General features: G+C 35.5%; 1 protein-coding gene across 1 annotated transcript in view; it reads right to left on the reverse strand.

The window, feature by feature from the left end:
- Positions 1 to 19,664, reverse strand: part of LOC142317745 (N-acetyl-D-glucosamine kinase-like) — a 67,602-nt gene continuing 47,938 nt past the window's right edge. The window contains exons 8-10 of the mRNA XM_075354292.1: positions 18,222 to 18,396; positions 11,764 to 12,008; positions 1 to 174 (exon numbers count right to left, since the gene is read on the reverse strand). Of these exons, the coding sequence (XP_075210407.1) occupies positions 141 to 174; positions 11,764 to 12,008; positions 18,222 to 18,396 (454 nt within the window). The 3' untranslated portion in view covers positions 1 to 140. The remainder of the gene's footprint in view (positions 175 to 11,763; positions 12,009 to 18,221; positions 18,397 to 19,664) is intronic.

Raw genomic sequence — 19,664 nt, forward strand, 5'->3', positions numbered from 1 at the left:
TATTATTATTTGTATTAAAAACTTTCAAATTCAAACCACTGAATTAACTTACTTTAATATAACCATGCTTTGTTCATTTCTTCTTGTTTGTTGTAATAGTTCAGCTGTGTACTGCTTTTTAACAATTTTTTTACAGGTTGTTACTCTGTTTCATTATGCTTCAAAACCGCATCTCTGTAAAATAAAACATTCAAAATATTCACTGATGTTTACCACTTACAGCAAGCAAGGATTATATTTGTGGTTGTCTAATTCTAATGTAAGTCTGAATCGGTCTTAAATGTCCCTTCTTACTCATTCATTACTAAACGTTTCTTTCAACTAAAAGCAAGTTGAGATTTTTTGATGACTTAAACTTTTCACTATTTTGTCTTTGCATGCCAATTATGACAACTTAAAAGAAATATGATAAAGGCAAAATAGATATTGCACAAATTAAGACCATAAAATTTAGATAGTATTTAGTAAAAACACAAAAGCTATATGTTTGAAGAGGTACAAAAATGTGCTCAAATATTTGTTATTCCTGAAAATAAAAGAGGTTCACAGAACACAACTACAGTGGATGCAGTGGTGGACTGTTAGCAGCAGAAACATTGATTAGAAGTCATAAATTTACGAAAAGATTATAACACTGGTAAACACAAATTGTGTTTCAGGTATTACATGAAACCAATATGCTGAAAATGAATCTTAAGTCAGGATTTTCCATCATCCTAAGTTTTTGAAAAATTCCAAAATTTTAAATTTGAAAATTGCTGATATTATATGTTACTTGATTATACACATACATTTTTATTTTATATGGTTACTTTTATTTATGTGCTTAGCATATATTTTTAACTGTTATTAATCAGTTGTTAACCATGAAACAATAACTTAAGTCATAATACAAATACCTATTTTACAACATCATGCCTCTTTATTGAAGCATACTTGAACAAGATTCATTATGATTGTACAATTCAAAACAACTCAAAGCTTGTTGGCTTTGTTAGCCTACTGCTTTTAATGGTGCAATTTCTTCAATCAGTTTGGACTCAGGATTATTAGACTTCAAATCCTTCATGAGTGTGTAAATGAGTGGACAGATTTTATTATATGTATTGTTAGTTCAGTATGAAATCACATAAGAAAAACATTTAAACTTTTAATTAAAAAAGTTATAAATTGCACTTTGACTATAAGATCGGTGATCAGGATAAGACAGGGGCTTCTTATATAATATATAGTTACTGTGTAACCAAATTAGTGGCTAAAAGGCACCCAAAGAGCCTTGCCATTTGGCATTTATGGTATCCCTATGGTTTGGTATGAACCAAAAGATCACTTAACCTACTGTTATTTGTATTTAACTAATATGTCTGGAATTTCTAAGATGTCTAACCACACCTGTACTCATTGCCAACTGCATTCAGAACTGTGCCTCACATTGAATCCATTCTGGTTCCCAAGGTTCCTGAAAACAGTGATAAAAAAGCAAACATATGGAAGAAGACAATCATGATTCATTCTTTGAATTACAATACAGTGAACCACGTCATGTATCATAAGGTGAGCTAAATGACTGTAGAGAATTAAATTTACCAAAAAATTAAGCTGAACTTTTAGACTCAAGATTGCAAGATTGAAATTTACTGTAAAAAAAAATAGAAAAATATGGTTAGTGAAGCTGACAGAAAGATTTTTCTCAGGGCTCTTCTAAAGAAAATTGGGGCAAAGTTGAAATGCATGTGGAGATTTAAAAGTAATAGTTCTTGTAGTATAAGAGTAGTGTAGTAGTAGTATAAGTATAGTTCTTATATAAAAGTAATAGTTCTTAGGGTGTACGAAATACTGTTGTTTTATTTGTGAATGGGACAGCCGAGCTAGGGATCAACATTATGTAGAAAAAACAGTGGAAGAAGAAACATGAGAACTTAATTCCTGGTGAAAAAAATTATTCATGAGCCTCTAGTTAAACCAAATAAATATTTTTATTGCCTCTTCATATCAAACGGATTAATAAAAAATGTAAAAATTATGAAGGATAGTCAAGGATTCTTGCACATAAAACAGAAATTCCTGTAAGTGAAACAAAAATTAAAGGATGGATTTTTGTAGGCCCACAAATAAAGGAATCAGATAAAGTATTTAACTCTGTGACTGATGTAGAACTAATTGCTTGGATAGCGTCTATAGACACTTGCATAAATTTTCTGGGTGCCCATAAATCATAAAATTACCAGGATATTGTACATAAACTGATAAATTCAAACAGAGCTATGGGATGTAATATGCCACTAAAAGTTCATTTCCTGCATTCACATCTGGATTTCTTCCCACCAAACCTTGGAGCAGTAGGTTATGAGCACAGTGAACATTTCCACAAATATATTTCAGTTTTGGAAAATCATTACAAAAGCAAATAAAATGTTAACATGCCAGTTGATTATTGTCTTAATTTAATTTGAGATGTATCTGAGCCTACCTACAAAAGGATAACAACTGCTAAGAACCTAAAGTTATATAATATATCCCATAACATTAGTTATGGTAACTTTTATAGTTAACTTTTAATGTGCTATTGCTGTTAAACTAAGGGTGATAGAAAGATTCTGTTTACCAATTTGTAATCTATGCAGAAAAGATAGGTATCACATTTAGGGGAACATTAAGAAAGTTTTATTTCATTTATCAGTGTAATTATGAAATTTAAACTAGACATCCATTTTTTCACTATTACAAAGATTTTTAGTTCTAGTGACCGTAATAATAGCAAGAAATCGTTACGGTTTATAGCTTACTGTAAAAATTATAGGATGAGAATTATCAGATTAAGATGTATTATGACTTCAAGATGTGACTGGTAGGTTAGGAAATAGCTATGAGAAAAAAATAAACTAACTTTTAAGGAAGAAGTTCTGATTAAGAATGGAAAAAAACCTTTTGTTTTCCTTCATTGTATATAATTGAGGGCCTATGACCACAGACAATCACATACTCTTCACTACCAGTAGTGGTTATACTTGACCACCATATAAATTGTCATCAAAGAAGTTTTTTATGTTTGTATTTTTCCATCTTGTTTGTCATTCATTATGTCTTATTTTTTTGTGCTTGCAACTAGATATCTTCAAAGGAGTATTTCTCAAAATATTCTAGATTAGTATTTCCTTTTAGAGATTACAAGTCCCAATGATGTGTTTCATTGTGAGCGGGCCCCTACAAGAACAGGTATGCTTTTGTAGTCCCTGGAGAGGGTAGGATGATGTTAGGCTGGTATGCCCAACCCACCGGTCTAGTGGTCTAGTGGTGAATGCGTCTTCCCACCATCAACTGATTTGGAGGTTGAGAGTTCCAGCGTTCAATTCATAGTAAAGGTAGTTAGTTACTTTTATACGGATTTGAATACTAGATCGTGGATACCGGTGTTCTTTGGTGGTTGGGTTTCAATTAACCACACATATAAGGAATGGTTGAACTGAGACTGTACAAGACTATTACTTCATTTACACTCACATATATATATCTGAAGTAATACCTTAACGGTAATTCCCGTTAAAGGTATTACTAAGGTAATACCTTCCTAAGGTAAGGTAGGCTAAACAGGAAAAAGAAAGAAAATAAAAACTAATATGCCCGATTCTTAGCCTAGTGATGTAAACTTGTTCACATCGTCTGCATTCACCAGACATAGGCCATATGCCTACAACTCACTTGGTCGCGTGTATGCATATTAGCCCAAGTCTGCTGCCACACAGAAATAATTATGGTTGCGGCCGAATTCATCGCATCTAACGGCTGTACACGTTAGAGACTGGTAACGACATGGTACTTTGGTACTTTCACTTATGTCGGCCATCAGGACAGTGGTTTTGCTCAGGAGATTCCCAGTGGAGTACGGGATTGGCGGTCCCAAATTGTCCGAGCTGGTTGTGATTGTGCCTCTCAGTTCGCTGTTTGCACCAGTAGCGGGTAGCATGACCGTGATCTGTGTTTGCCGAGGTGGGCAGAATGCGGACGGGGAGTTCTCATCCCCCTTCACGGTTGTGAGCCGTGAACTTAGATCTGCTGAAGTCTTGCGCTGCTCAGCACGAGTCAGTCCCTTTGGCCCTTGGCAGGGATTGTCCGATGGGTAAGGGTATCGGAGAACTTACTGCTAGTGCGAACCCTGGGATGTCTGTAGTGGGTAAGGCAGTGCCTGGCTCCTCGGCCAGGGTTCAATCTGTGGCAGGCGGCTAACTGAGGGAACCTAGGCGATATCGTGATCAGGGAGGGGCATGCCCAACCGTCTCTCCACCGGTACCTTGTGATTTGACTGACGAAAGTTAAAATAGGGCAACGTATTTTTGTCGCAGAAGATCCACATAAAAACCCTTTTTTTCAGGAGAGCCTTTGCCTTTGCAAGCGAGGAGGAGGAAAAGTGTAGAGTTCAGCAACATGGAAAAGAATAATCGAACCGGGTTTCAATCAAAGTTTTGTGAAGCGTTGCAAAAAATATTTGGTGATAAAGAGGAAAGAAGGTGACTTTACAAAGATCAATCCTTTTGTGATTGCACGAGGGATCACAAAGGATGCAGGAGGACCTTTTTAGGACACAAGGAAGACCGCTGTGGGACAGTTTGTTGAAATCATCGATGACCTACAATCGTTGGGTTACCTCCAGGGAAGTAGTTGTATGATGGGATTTGCTTAACTACATAGAATACGAGATTATTGACGAACTCAATGAATAAAAAATTGTTACATGTCGACGACTGAATACCCGACAAAACGAAGAAGTTGTACCTTCCGTGTCGATATTTTGCCGTTTAACAAACCCAAATTTCCTGAAAAAAAAATTAAGGCTGGCTTTCATAAACTGGATGTTTGTCCTTTCATTTCGACTCAATTGCTGTGTTTTGGATGTCACAAATTTGAACATACAGTGGCAAGATACACTAGGAAACAAATTTATGTTTGTGGTGACCCCTGACATCCGGATGATCCGTTGATTTGTGTTGACTGCCATGGGCATCAATCTGCCAGATCGCGAAACTGTCCTGTTTATAAGAAGGAAGTAGCAATACAGGAGGTGAGAATTATTCATAAGGTCAGCTACTTCGAAGCCAGGGGAGTCATGCTCAGCAGATCACCGAAGATTGTGTGGTATCCTCAGGTTACTGCGGCTCCTGCAGCTTCCTTTAAACAAAGGAAGTAGTATCTGAACTGCCATCAGCGTTAGCAAACATGGTTGAACGTATTATCGACCACAGATTTAAAAGTCGACCTATTAGAAAGGTTAACCCAAAGCCGATTCAGAAAAAAGATGTCTCCAAACAAAAGATTGTTGCACAACCTAGAAATGAGTCTTCGACCAGTCAAAAGGCGAAGGAAAGTGAAACCAAAATAAAAAAAACTGAAACTTTAGTTCCTTTTTTGAAAAAATCCCCATTCAGTGAACTGAGAAGTAAAGATAAGCTTTCGAATGACGAACAACCTCCGAAAGTATGGAGACCTTTAGGTAATGGGGCGACCACTATTATAGCCATTACACACGCTTTAGTGAAGAGTTCATCGAGTCTTGACTCTGATGCATTTCTGAACATCGGAGTCGGTATCATATGATGTCGGTAGCAAAATATCTTTATAATTTACTGCGAAGCATCAGAAGAATCCATCTTCGGGGCCTCAGACAACTTGGAATTCGAATTGAGGCCTTCAGAAAGATGGAAAAAAGATAGAAAGAAAGAATGGCTTGAGAGCAAACTTAGGTGATAGTAAACAAGAATGTATACACTAAAGAACATAATTTAATGAAATTATGAGTTTTTTAATAATTCTGTGACTTTGGACCTATTCTGGTAGATCTGACATTTCTTTAGAAATGAATTGTGTTTTTAACTGCTGAGGGTCCTTTACTTTACACATTTGTCATTTTGAGTTCTCTGACAAGTCTTTTTTCGAAATGATCTGTTTGACAAAACTTGTCTTCTGACTATATCGCGGGTGTTTTACAATACATACAGCTGGCTAACGGACTCCGAATATTTTGACCTGACATCCATCTTTCAGGTCACTAAACGGACTGGACTTATCGGCTACCTGCAGATATGAATACTGAAAACGATTTTGTAAATGGACTCACACCAACTTCAAAAGTAAGGATGTGGCGGCCGGGGTCGTTGTAATTGCAAATGTAACAGAGACCCCTTCCATAGTCCGTATGCCCCCGCGATGGCATTGTTTTTCCGCTCAACAAAGTGTCATTATCAGCATCCGGATATGATATTTATATAGTAAACATATAATTATTGAAAAGAAACATTTAAAAAGTAAACAACAGCAATATTAAAACACAGCATAGATGGAGAAAGCATATGACGTATGTTAAACCACAATTAAATACAATAATACAATTTAACAAAAAAAAAAAAAAAAAATACCATCAGGTATACGCCAAATGATATAAACAATAAAGATTATATGAATAATCAAATTTTTTAATTAAGATGCACGGCCTTTACAAATCGAAACATCATTACATTGTTTCCTAACATATTTCGCATGTTAGCCGTTAGTTTAAATTTGCTACGCAATGGCGCATAACACACACAATCCACAAGGATGTGGTGTACAGTTAGGTACAATCAAATTGAGCACAAACGGGTGCATCTGTTTGAGTCATCAGATATCTATGAGCAAGCCTGTTGTGCCCTATTTGCAAACGGCAAATAATAGACTCCTCTCGACGGTTATTCTTTCATGAGGAGTTCCACGGTGACACAATGTTCCTAACTGGACGAAGTTTATTGTTGATTGTAGCATTCCATTCACTTTGCCACTCTCTATGAACTACCCTCTTCAGGAAACATACAAGATCGTTCGAAACAACGCGATCTGAAAGGCAGCTGGAAATAAGACTCTTTTGCCGCATAATCAGCGCGCTCATTGCCTAAATTTCCAATATGACTGAAAATCCAGCAGAACTTCAAAATTGTATTATGATGAGTCATTTGAGAAATAACGCACTGAATCTTGCAGACAAAAGGGTATCCGGAGTACATGTCACTATTAGCATGTAAGGCACTCATGGAATCTGAGCAGATAAGTACGTGTCGAAATGTTGGGCTAATTATATTATTTAAGGCCTTATTAATAGAATACAGCTCCGGAACGAAAATACTGACGATGCTGGGAAGGCCAAATATGTCATTTGCCAACCACAAAAGCACGCAACCAACAGAATTAATTTTTTTAGAGCAGTCAGTGTAAAATATAGGATCAGGATTCACGCTATTTACAAGATTAGAAATTTTTCTCATAATTTAACGGAGTAATATAGTAATAATAGTGTATATATATATATATACCCATATTCGCAGTCTAAGAGGAAACGGATCAAAAGCTCGGTAAAACCCCAGCATGATGCATACTCAATCAGCTCCCCAACAAGTATTAGACTTAATTCTCAGCACGTATAATATCATTTTTAAACATTTTACCTTCAGTTCCTTCAAACGTGTTACCCACATTAATTGTTGGTCAAACCACAATCCCAAAAATCTAACCCGCATCCATGCTTCAACTGGTTCACCAAAGAAACAACTGTGGGTCACCAAGTTCTTTCAAGCGTGTAAAGCAAACGCATTTCGTTTTCTCCAGAGAAAACGAAACTTACTGTTAAGCATATACTCAAGAGTAGCTGCTCTTACTACTTTAAGACTGTACAATATATGAAAACCTAAGAAAGAGGTACGAACTAAGAAAAAATATTGCTAGTGATTTATAAAGTTAAACACTAACGTGTTTATAAAGTTGGTATGAATAACGTTTGACTGAGAATCATCTGTGGGAAGGCATTTTTACCCGAACAAAGAATTCTCAAGTATAAATGTTATTAAGTAAATGTGTGTATTTCATTTTATTCGTGTTGTTAATGTTTCAGTTTTGTTTTGCGTTTTGTATAAATATCCGGGCCTTTTTCACCCTTAAATTTTATGTGTGTGCGTTTTACTTAAATGGTTCATGTTATGTTTATTTTTTAATTAAAATGTAAGGGCTATTTACACTCTTACACCTGACGATCCTGCTGTTGATTTAATTCTTTCTTGTTAAAAAATGTGATGACGGCTAATGAAATTATTAGTCAATGCCAACATAATGCACAAAATAAATAATTCCACCGACAAAACTGCAACCCCACGTCTGTGCAATTATACCTACGCACAGTCCGGAGCATGCAACGACATCGTACTTCGGTACTTTCACGCCTGTCTGCCAACGGGGCAATGGTTTTGCTCAGGAGCTACCCTGTGGAGTACGGAATATGTGGCTGTACGAAATCGGTTGTCCTAGCTGATTTCGGTTGTTTTCTCGGTTTTGCTGTTTGCAGAGGGGCGGGAAACATTACTGTGATCTGATTTTCACCGATGCTGGGTGGAGTGCTTATCCCTCCTCCTGTTAGTCGTAACCGGGTTGAGGATGGGCTGATGTGAGTTTTCTCTGCCGAAGTCTTGCACAGCTCAGTGTGAATCAGTCACTTCGGCCCTTGGCAGGGATTTTCGCAAGGATTAGGGTATCGGAGCCCTTACGATTACTTGCGAGCCCTGAGATGTCGGTACAGCGGGTCAGGCAGTACCTGACTCCCCGGCCCAAGTTAAATCTGTGGCAGGCGGCTGACTAGGGGAATCTAGACAGGATCAATGATCCGGGGCATGCCCAACCATTTCTCCAGCCGGACCTTCTGACATCTTGGCTGACGAAACTTCGTGTATCGAAATTTCTACTTTCACACATTCTATGGTAGAGGTGCACATAAAAACCCTTGACCTGGTAAGTCTTTGAAGGAAAAGTGTCGAGTTTACTGTTACAGTATTAATGGTTCGAACTAAGTTTCGACCGAAAAGCAGCGGATCGATTCCGAAATATTGAGTGATCTAGAAAAAGAAGGAAATTTCTCAGATTAGCTCTTTCGTGATAGCTAGAGTCATCACGGAAGTTGGAGAGATGCCTGCAAAGGAGACAAGAAAGACTGGTATTGGAATTTTTGTAAAAACAGTTGACGATTTACAATCGTTACGGCTACTGAAACCGAAGAGATGGGAGTCATGGGCATTGAAGTTCACTGCATGGAATGCTGAACACCTCAAAACGAATGGTCGCGTGCAGGGACTTGCTGAATTGCACGGAGGAGGAAATCGTCGATGTACTTCAAGAACGAGTCGTAACTTCATGAACTCCATGATGAACTTCAGTTGTAACGTTTCGGCGATTGAACTAACGACCCAACTGAGAAGTTACAAACTCCGTGCCGCATAGTCTTGACCTACAACAAATCGAATCTTCCAGAGAAAATATAAACTGGATTCCATCGATTGGACGTACGTTATTTTATCCCGACTCCATTCCGATGCTTTAGATTTCAGAAATTCGGACTTACAGCAGTACGATGCTGTATGTCCGTTACCTCCCGATGACCCAAGCAGGAGTAGTTGTGCCAGTTGTCACAGGCACCACTCAGCGGGATCTCAGAATTGCCCTGTCTAAGCAAGAGGTAGACTGCCCTGTTCAAGAGATAAGACTGTACAAAAGGCCAGCTACTTTGTAGCAGGAAAATCGTGCTCAGCATAACGCCAAGGATTACATCTTATCTACAGATTGCTGCAGCTCCTGCAGCTTCCTATAAACCAGAAGACATAGACTCTAAACTGGCACCACCCAATATGGTTGAACGTGGTGTAATATGGTTGAACGTGGTCTAATATGGTCAATAATAATACTGTTAAAATTAAAACGACAGGCAAATGCACGATATTAATGAAAATAAAAAATGTTGAAATTACTTAAATAGTAAAAAGGAATTAGAAAATAAGTGGAAAAAATAAACGGTAGGAAAGAAGCTGTTGACATGAATGAATTAAACCGAGTAAATTGACAAAGAAAAAACGAGTGGAATTAGTAAGAACTATATTATTCAAGCAAGGCAGGCTAGAAGTGTGAAACACGTCCGTGCATATGTATCTCGTACGCGAGAAAGCGATTAAATTAAGATTGTGTGAGTGGGATGTTAGCAGTTACACCCACATGTTACCAACAAGGGAAACCATACCTGTCACTGAGGTTCATAAAGGTATCGCATATTTTCGTATTTCGAATATCTACAATTAATCCATTCAAATCTAACAGTTTATTTAAATATTATATTGCAACTAAAGAGACCACACTGTGCTAAAAACGTGAACTCAATTTCACTTGTTTTCGTAATTTTTCTTATACTTCCAAATTTTTTCAAAATATCGTCGGATCATTCTTTTTTTACAATTGTACTGACTGGTTCAAATTTTGTAAAAATCGAATTTATTGTTTACTGGTTATCGAATTTAGAGGAAATGTTTCTGCATCAATTTTTACTTTACTCGATTACAGAAACTTAATATTACAAAAGTAAATTAATATTGAACAAAATGAGGTAAAGTAACAAAGATAAACTCAGGCTAGAGTCTTTCCTATAGTAATGTAATAATTCTCATAATCAAAGAAATTATTATAATAATAAAAATTATGACATTTTACTGATCTAACAGATTGACTTAATTATTTAACGTATATTTTTTCTATATAACATTACAAAAATTAAATTATTCAAATTTTATTTTTAATTTAAGTTATGAAACTTAAATTGGTTAATAATTTTTTTCAACTTATTATTAATATTTTATTTATTTCTAAATGAATTTACAAGTAATTTTACAACATTTAACTGAAACAAATTTTTGACTAGTTCACAAGAATCAGTTACCACTTCTTTTACACTTAATTTTATACATATCTGATATATAAATGTGAAAGTTGTGGCGGCTCTGTCTGTCTGTCTGTCTGCATCATTGCACAAGAATCAACTGACCGATTACTTTCAAATTTTCAGGATATGTTCGTGTTATCCCAGGGAAGGTTTTACGCCAAAAATAGAGAGGCCTTAGCTCCCTTGGGGGTGAAGTTATAAAATTTTCTTTGTCAAAAGTGTCACAGTGCATATACTATAGTTACTACTATTTTGTCTTTTGTAATTTAGTTTCTTTCTCAGGTATTTGTAAAGTCTGTATACTTGGTTATTTTTATTATTATTCTCACTCACAACCATGAGGACGAAAATAGCGGGGATCAAGGGGCTCCTGACCGGCTAGTGTATATGCGTAAAGCATTATTTATGTCACATTCATTACATTTCATATTAAATTCTATTAAGTTAACTAAATCAGTGAAATCCTTCTGAAAATTTTCAACTGTAACCATTATTTTCATTTACTCGTATAAGCTGATAATTTTGACAAAATTATCAAGGTCAGCTCATAAGACCTTGATTTTGAGCTGATTTTCCTTTTTTCTGACGTGTGGTCAGCAAAAGAGCCTACATGCCTTGAAATCTTTCATTGTAGAATTCTTTATGTAAATAAAGAATTATATGGGACCAAGAGCAACTGTGAAACCCAAGGTCTAGGCCATTAAAATCTCTCTTTCAGTTCTAACCCTAAAATTTTGTGATCCAAGTAAGATTTTAAACAATTACTACCACTCCTCTTATTCTACTATGTACAGTGTTTTAACAATATTTAAGTTCTGAATGATTTTATTTTTTGATAGTTTCTAGAATGAAGTTGTCATCAGAGGAATGGAAGTTTTGTTTTAACACTTGAAAAAACCTTACTAATGTGATTAATAACTATTAATAATAAAGAAAATATTAAAACTGACTACTATAACTTTGTTTAGTGCATGCAACTTGAAAATAAAGTTACTTACCGCTTATAGTGATAGAAAACAGTGCATTCATCAGGTAAAATGTTTTTCAAATCTATATTTACTGATCTTGCTGCTAGCAGAACAGCCCCATGTGCCACTGTTGCAGTAATTTTCATTAGTTGTAATTCTTTTATGGTGGGTGCAGAGTGTAGTTCACCTACAAATCCATATTTGATCATCTCCCAATTTTCCCACACAAGGCCTGAGCAAATTACAGGAAATCCATCCTTATTTTCCAGAAGTTCCTGTCAGAACAGTACATAGTTTGTTGAATAAAAATTTGTCCAAATGATCTTGATGCCTTATATATTTTTTTTATTACATGTAATATGTTACATAAATATAAAATAGAATTACTCACTCACTTTATTGTTTTTATGTTTATACAAGTTACTTTTGTTGCTACTCACACTGACTATATGAGGGCAAAGATTGGTACGTACAAAACTGGTAGATGAGGATGCAGGATGAAATAATTATGTTGTGGTTAAAAGCTTTTGCACCGGACAGAAAGGACTAGAAAAAAGCATAAAGCCGATGAGATTACTATTGACAAAAATTAAAAGGCTGAATAAATGAAGTACAATATGGACTTTTGAAATCCATGAAGGTATTTTATATTATTGTAAAATGTCTGAAATTCTTCTACCCGTGTTCTGTAAAAAGGATTAATCAGTTTGATGTCTCATTTAAATCCCAGTAGTTTGTTGTTCTTTTTTGGCACAGTTTACTTTTGTCCATACTGGACTAATGTTCTACTGATTTTCTATTTCTGCAGTTTTCCCTATGACATAAAAAATGTTACCTGACTGTTAGTACAACATGTTTTCCTTTTAGAATTGGAATTGAACAGAGAAAATTAAACATGATTTCACAACATACTGATGACTTCTACATCTTTTGAAAGAAATGTTTTGTTTTGTTTCTAGAAATATTGAGCAACAATAATTTCATGTTTATGTTTTGAAGAGTCATATATATATATATATATATATATAGCCCCCATATATCATAAGATGTTGCACAAGAAAAATATCAAAAGAAAAAAGAAAATAATTTTGAGTTTTTGCATTTTTGAATTTATTATTTTTTATTATTATACTCATATATATTTAAAAAAAATATATTTAAAAGTTGTCAACATTTAAAATAAAATAGAAAAATATGTGGGTAAACTGTACTTTAGATAACCTGTAGATAACCTGATAAATGTAAATCATTCACATAAGTGGTCCCTGTCGTATTTTCACTGAGCCAAATATACAGTTGCATATCAGCATGTCAAGCCCATTAAACTGATCATGTAAATTTAACCTTTAGAGTGAAATCTTCTCTTTGTTCATCATAGGGACTAGTTGAGAACATCATTATTCTTCTCAAAGAAAGCAATCAATGCCATTTGTGCCTCAGATACTTGATATACATATCAGCCATAAGGAAAGTAGACAGGCAAGAAATCAATGTACTTCTTTCTATGGAGAATAATTGTATTACGTGTACAGAGTCTACACTCAGTAAGGGAAATGTATTCTTTTTAGCCTCTAGGACCACTTTTAGTTATTGCTGTAAAAGATGAGATGAAATGGCAATTTTGTAACATGTGAAAATGACATGCCTGACTGGGATTCGAACCCAGGTCCTCTAGATGAAAGGTCAACATGCTAGCACTCATGCTATGGAGGCGAGCAAGAGAAATGTATTAATGCATTGTAAATTAACAAAATGTAAAATATGTGTAATTAAATATTATTTTATTTCAAATCAGTTGATTGTCACTCTGTAATGCTTCCTTAGTGTTAAACAAAGCATCTTCAAAATACTTTTACTTCTTTTAAATTCATTTATACTTTCTTTATATTTATTGGATTATTAACCTTAATTCCATAATTATACCCCAATATATTACTTGGACTTGTTAGAATCTGTGATTGTCTTAGCTGTTCTAAAATTTATGGTTTTCCTGATAAATGCTCTCTGACATTACGAAGGAGTCAAGTCAATTTGTTCACCAGTGTTTCAATTTTATGGGAAATCTCCTTTACGTGATGGGTATTTCCTACCGTAATGCTCAATGCTCATTGGCTATATCCTTCTTCTTCTGTTCATTAGAATAGCCATAGTTTTCAGTGATGAAAGTCGTAACCCAGCCTCGCCCAACAGATCTCAATCCGTGTAATAACTTCTTCGGCTCTACTAACCACCGCCAGGTCATCGGCGAAGGTAAACATATTGACACCATCTGGGAGGGCCATTCTCGGAAACCCATCAAAGCAATGTTCCATAATAGGGGACCTAATATAGATCCCTGAGGAACTCCACATGTCATCCTGATACGTCAGCTATCAGCACCTTGTTAGTATGTTAACCATCTCTCACTTAAGTACGCCTGTATCATGTGTATGAAATACTCAAATATTACTGGGAAATATATTACTATGAAATATATTACTGGGAACTAATGTCCCAGTCATCCAATGATTTAAGTATGAATTCCCATTTCAGGGAATTGAAAGCATTTGAGATACCCAAGAGCATTTAATCTGTCTGGTCCTCTATGTTCTCTGGGCTGTGATATCTACTCTTTCCATCAAGGCTCTCACAGAATCCACTGTGGCTCAAAATCCTCTCACAGTCGAGAACCTCTCATCCTATAACACCGTCCTCCACGGAAACTGTGACGAAGGTGAGATGGATACAAGTACTGATCCCACCCCTCTCAAAAGTTGAATCTTGGTTATTGATACAAGTAAGCCACAATGAGCGTATCACCTCAGGCAAGTGAAGACCTCTCATGTCTCCCCTTGTAACAGCAAACTTGGTCGACTTTGAATTGAAGTTGCTCGCAAGAATGACGGTCTTCCTTAGGTGGCGTGCAACTTCTTCCTGTAGTAAGTCTAGAAAGTCCTGAAACTCCTGGACCATTATGTTGGGAGAGTGGTAGCCACCATCCCCTATATCCGTCCAGACAAAACCCACAGAGGCTCCACTACTTACAATAGGCACCTTTGGACCTTTGGAAAGCCAGTTGCTGCTGCCCTTCTACGGTCTGTAAGCCAGGCTCTGATAGAATTATTATACCAACTTCTTTCTCTAGCGACAACTCCCACGCTAAGTCTACTGAGGGATGACTCCGGTTTGTATTGATTTGAAGGACTTTCATTCATTTTTTATTCGCACCCGACTTATGGCATTCAGTCGGGCATTCACATGACTTATGGGCCTTCGTACCACGTGCCAGACACGCCCCATTATTCCGACAGTCTGCACCTCTGTGGCGAGTCTTGCCGCAGTTGAAACATAGGTGTGTCATATCAGGTCCTTTGCAGTTCTGGGAGTTATGTCCCATCCCCCAACTTTATTCGCACCCGACTTATGGCATTCAGTCGGGCATTCACAAGACTTATGGGCCTTCGTACCACGTGCCAGACACGCCCCATTATTCCGACAGTCTGCGCCTCTGTGGCGAGTCTTGCCGCAGTTGAAACATAGGTGTGTCATATCAGGTCCTTTGCAGTTCTGGGAGTTATGTCCCATCCCCCAACAACACCAGGACTCGGGCTATCGGGTGTGGCACTGGACCCACCCGATCCGCAATAGTTTTTCAACCAACTTCTTAGCTGACCCAAGACTCATCAGTAATGTGATGTGTTGCGTCAGCCCGTACGCCGGCCTTAATGCGATCACCCTGAACTCCTTGCTAGTCCCTATAACCTGGACCACAGTCTCCCTGATATCCTCGATGGTGGCGTCTGTATCTAAGTCCTTCATGTAGACTAGAGTTTGCTCTGAATCTCTCGTACGAAGATCCACATTAATCACTAACTTTACCCTTGAGAGTGACAAACTGTTCCACCTGGCGGACCACTTTCACCAGTATATGTAAGTCTTCATTTAAACCTTTCCTGAGTGAAAGGATGTTCACCGTCTCTTCTTTAGGTACGCTGTCTTTAAAGGTCCTCAAAAAGTCAGCGTAGGACCTCCCTTCGGCCCTGACCACAACAGTTTGGCTGTCTGGCATTGTCGGTGTCGCTCTGCCTTTACTGAAGCTTCTCGCTCCCGATCTACCTCTTGAGACTTTTTGTGCTAACACTCTAATCAATGCATTTCCAGATCTGCCCATGAATGACAAGATGCGCCTAACAATAGCTCCAATTTTCTCCGCCGGTAAAATAAGAACCGTGTTATCCACTTCACAGATAATTTTTCTTTAAGCCTGTAGCAACGACAAACTCATTCCTTCCTCATTTGTTGAGTCAAAGAACACTGTCGAAAGTGGTGTCGCCTCCAACGAGCACCGAACCTTCCTTGATCACATTACCAGTGTTGAACTTCCCACTCTTCAACAGCCGGTCAGCCATATGACCAATTCTACGTTTGCCAGCCATACCTCGACCAATAGTAGAGAGATCGTAAAAATCAATAATATCCCCTACAAATTCGGAGATACTGTCTACTAGGACAGTAATTTTAAGTATGTCCGCCAGCCATCTTCATTTCTGTATCTGCACCAAGTCATTATCAGACGGATTACTGTCTAAGATATCGCACGTGTTCCGATCTTCCTGTTTCTGAATCTGGGTTGCCTGTGCCACCTTGACTAAGAGGGGCGACAATTTGCTTAACCCATTGAGCTGCTCAATCACCTGAATCAGTGGTGTACTTATTTGCCTTATTAGTATTATAAGCCTATTAGCAGACTGTATAATCTTGGTTAGAGCCACCAGTGGCTCTTCCTCTTCTGATGAGAGCAGTCTGCTTCTTTTCTGGCTCTTGGTCAGCTGTTTCATTTCATCCTAATTTGCATTCCGGTCATTGCCTTAGAGGATGCCTTTCCTGAAGTACTAGGACTCAAATCTCCAGTACCGGTCTTCTGTGTCGATTTTGTCGTTTGGGTATCTTCATTCTGATCTCATCCATCCCTGTCACTTCCTTAGGTAATGAAGATCTTCTTCGAGTTGTTGTTGTTGTTCTCTGCGACATTTTGTTTAATTTTAAGTAGTCCACTGGATTTACCACAAAAAAAAACCAGTTAAATGGCACCTCACACGACAAGGGCCAACTATACAAGGTATAGAAAGAATACCCCACCGATGATGTAGTTAATACATTAATTTATTAATAAATAGTCAAAGAGAAATTATTGACTAATAATTTAATTTGTATTAATGAGTCTTTTAATAATTCTTTTTATATGATAAAAAGTGAATAAACAAAATAAATAAAATTGCTTATCAATCACATGACCGCCCCAAGCCAACAAACAACTAATGAATATAACAATTTAAATTGAATAATCTATTTAATCAAATAGATAAGATGCTTATGCAGTAAACAAGTAAAGTCTTCAAATAGTATACAATAAAAATATGTCTCATAATTGAATGTACTATTATAAATAATATAAAAAGTTGATAAAATTTATCTGTCTTTCACGTAGACTTTAAACTAATCACACTACAGTATACAAGACTGCACTTCACTTACATTCACACATATCACCCTCATTCATCCTCTGAAGTAATACCTTACAGTGGTTCCAGAGGCTAAACAGAAAAAAGAAACGTGATGGATATGCAGTTCTAGTAATCCATCTTTAAACAGTGAGTTACAAAATTGGATAGTGAAAAATTTACACCATATTTTACCACTAGAGTGAGGCAATTATTTCTTATATAGCGTGATTTTCTAAGTTCTTAGCAAGTCATTCCCACCTGCCTGGTTGTTGAGTTCAGTAACTCTTAGTTAGATCACTCTAAGTTATGTTCAATTCTTCAGCTTATTTTCATGACTCTTCAATGCTACCTAACCATAACAAAAAAAAAACCATAACAAAATTTCTTTTTGTTGTTAAGAAACAACGATTAAATCAATTTACCAGATAACCAGATACAAAAAGAAATGAATTTCATATCGAAACAATCCCAAACTTATAAATAATTATTCTACAATAAAATACAGATTAAGATAGATCTTCATTATTCGGGAAAAAAAAATAAATTTAAAAAGTTAATTAACTCCGATACAAAAGGTACTAAAAAAAATTTTGAATAAAAAATTTCATTTTTCATGAAGTAATACCATTTAAGTTGAAATATTTTAGATAATATTTTTAAAATAATTTTATCATGTAAAAAATTATAGTTTTACTTAAAAAAATTCTTCAATATCAAAAAATAAAAAAAAGAACTATTTAAAAGTAAATACATTTGGTTAGAAACCAATTTATTTATTCATCTCTCAATTCATAATAAAAAGCAGTTTAATTGAACACAAACCTTTAATTACTAAATTAATAAATCTATGAAGCTCTAGTTATATTTACTTAAAATAATTATATTTGTTATGTTATTATTTCTTAATAAAAGAAATAAGTTACACTGATTAAAAAGTAATAAGTTAAAAATATTTTCATACAAACTAAAAACTATTTTAGAGAAGATAAAAATATTATTGTATACTTTTTCAATTTTTGATGAGTGTGATAAAAGTAATCTTCCTAAGCAGCGTCCTGCATCTTCCAAAATCCATGCACTCAGTTTATCTTCGTGTTTTACTCCAGCTACAATGTGATGGTATAATGCAGCTATATAGCTTTTGTCAAATTGTCTGTACACGAGTGGAAGCAAATCAGATCTGTATAAAAAATAATGCCCTTAATAAAATTATATCATGTAAAAATGTTTTTTTTTTTTTAGGCTAAAGATGGATTATTTTCAATAAATATTGATCAGAATTTATTAAAAAAATTAATTTTTGTATTTAATTTATTTAATGAAACCTAAATACTTTCTTAAAACAAGTTGCCGCAGGACCAGGCATAGTCACCATGGTACATCTCTACAAAATATTTGATGGTACCTATCTCTTCAGTTTTAGTTTCTGTTGAATAATTTATTGGGCATTGATACTGAAAAAATTACTTTGAAGAGACAAAAATTTATGTCTTCATTTATGGTGGGCTGCAAATAAAAATAATATAGCAATGTTATTAATTAACATAGTGTCAAAATTGACATTTTCCAAGCACTAAGGATGAGTGCAAATCTATTATGTACATTTATAAAACATTACATTTAAAAAATTTGGTTCAAATTGGTTTGGAAGAACTAAAAATTAATAGTTACATTATTTAGATTACACTGACAAACATGTGGACCATAGATTACTCTAACATTTTTTGGGTGTATTTTGAATTTAAAAATTAAAACGTGTAAAAAAGGTTATGTATTATATCACACTTACTACTTAATTTATATTATTTAAACAATTTTAATATTTATCAAACTGTTTTAATAAAATGTGTTTGTGCGTGTGCGTGCACACACCCACACGCACACACACAGAGAGAGATATACATACATACAGAGTGTATAACGAAGTTCTTTCGGTACTTTACCTATTCTACTCATGTTTTATATAATTTTTTTACATTATTTTCACATGTCCTAAAATGCTTCGTTTGCGAGTTGCTGCTGGAGAAAGATTTCGCTTGGGATTCAACTATCCCGGTGAAATGAGATCGTACTGAAATTTTCAGTACTTAATTAAGAATCAGAATTGGTGGTTTCTTATGGTTTTTGAACTGAAAAATCGAATAAAATAGATCCTAACACAGTATCTGGAATAGCTTGAGAAATCTGCGCTGAAAACCAATAAATTGGGGTAAAAACCCTTTTTTTAATGTTTGACGTACAATAAGTTTGTTTAAAAAAGATAATAAACACATTTAACTTTTAAACAAAACTTGTAGATAATTTAATTCAAGTTAAGTAGAATAAAACTTTTGTAGCTCTTTTTAGTTCTTCAGGGCTGTTCTTAAGTTGCTCAACCATATTCGTAATACGAACAATTAATCCCTCACTAGAATGTATTTTTGTAATTTTTGTTTTGTATGCACGATT

Source organism: Lycorma delicatula, chromosome 1 (genome assembly GCF_047948215.1).
Source record: "Lycorma delicatula isolate Av1 chromosome 1, ASM4794821v1, whole genome shotgun sequence".
In the NCBI taxonomy this organism is placed as follows: Eukaryota; Metazoa; Arthropoda; class Insecta; order Hemiptera; family Fulgoridae; genus Lycorma; species Lycorma delicatula.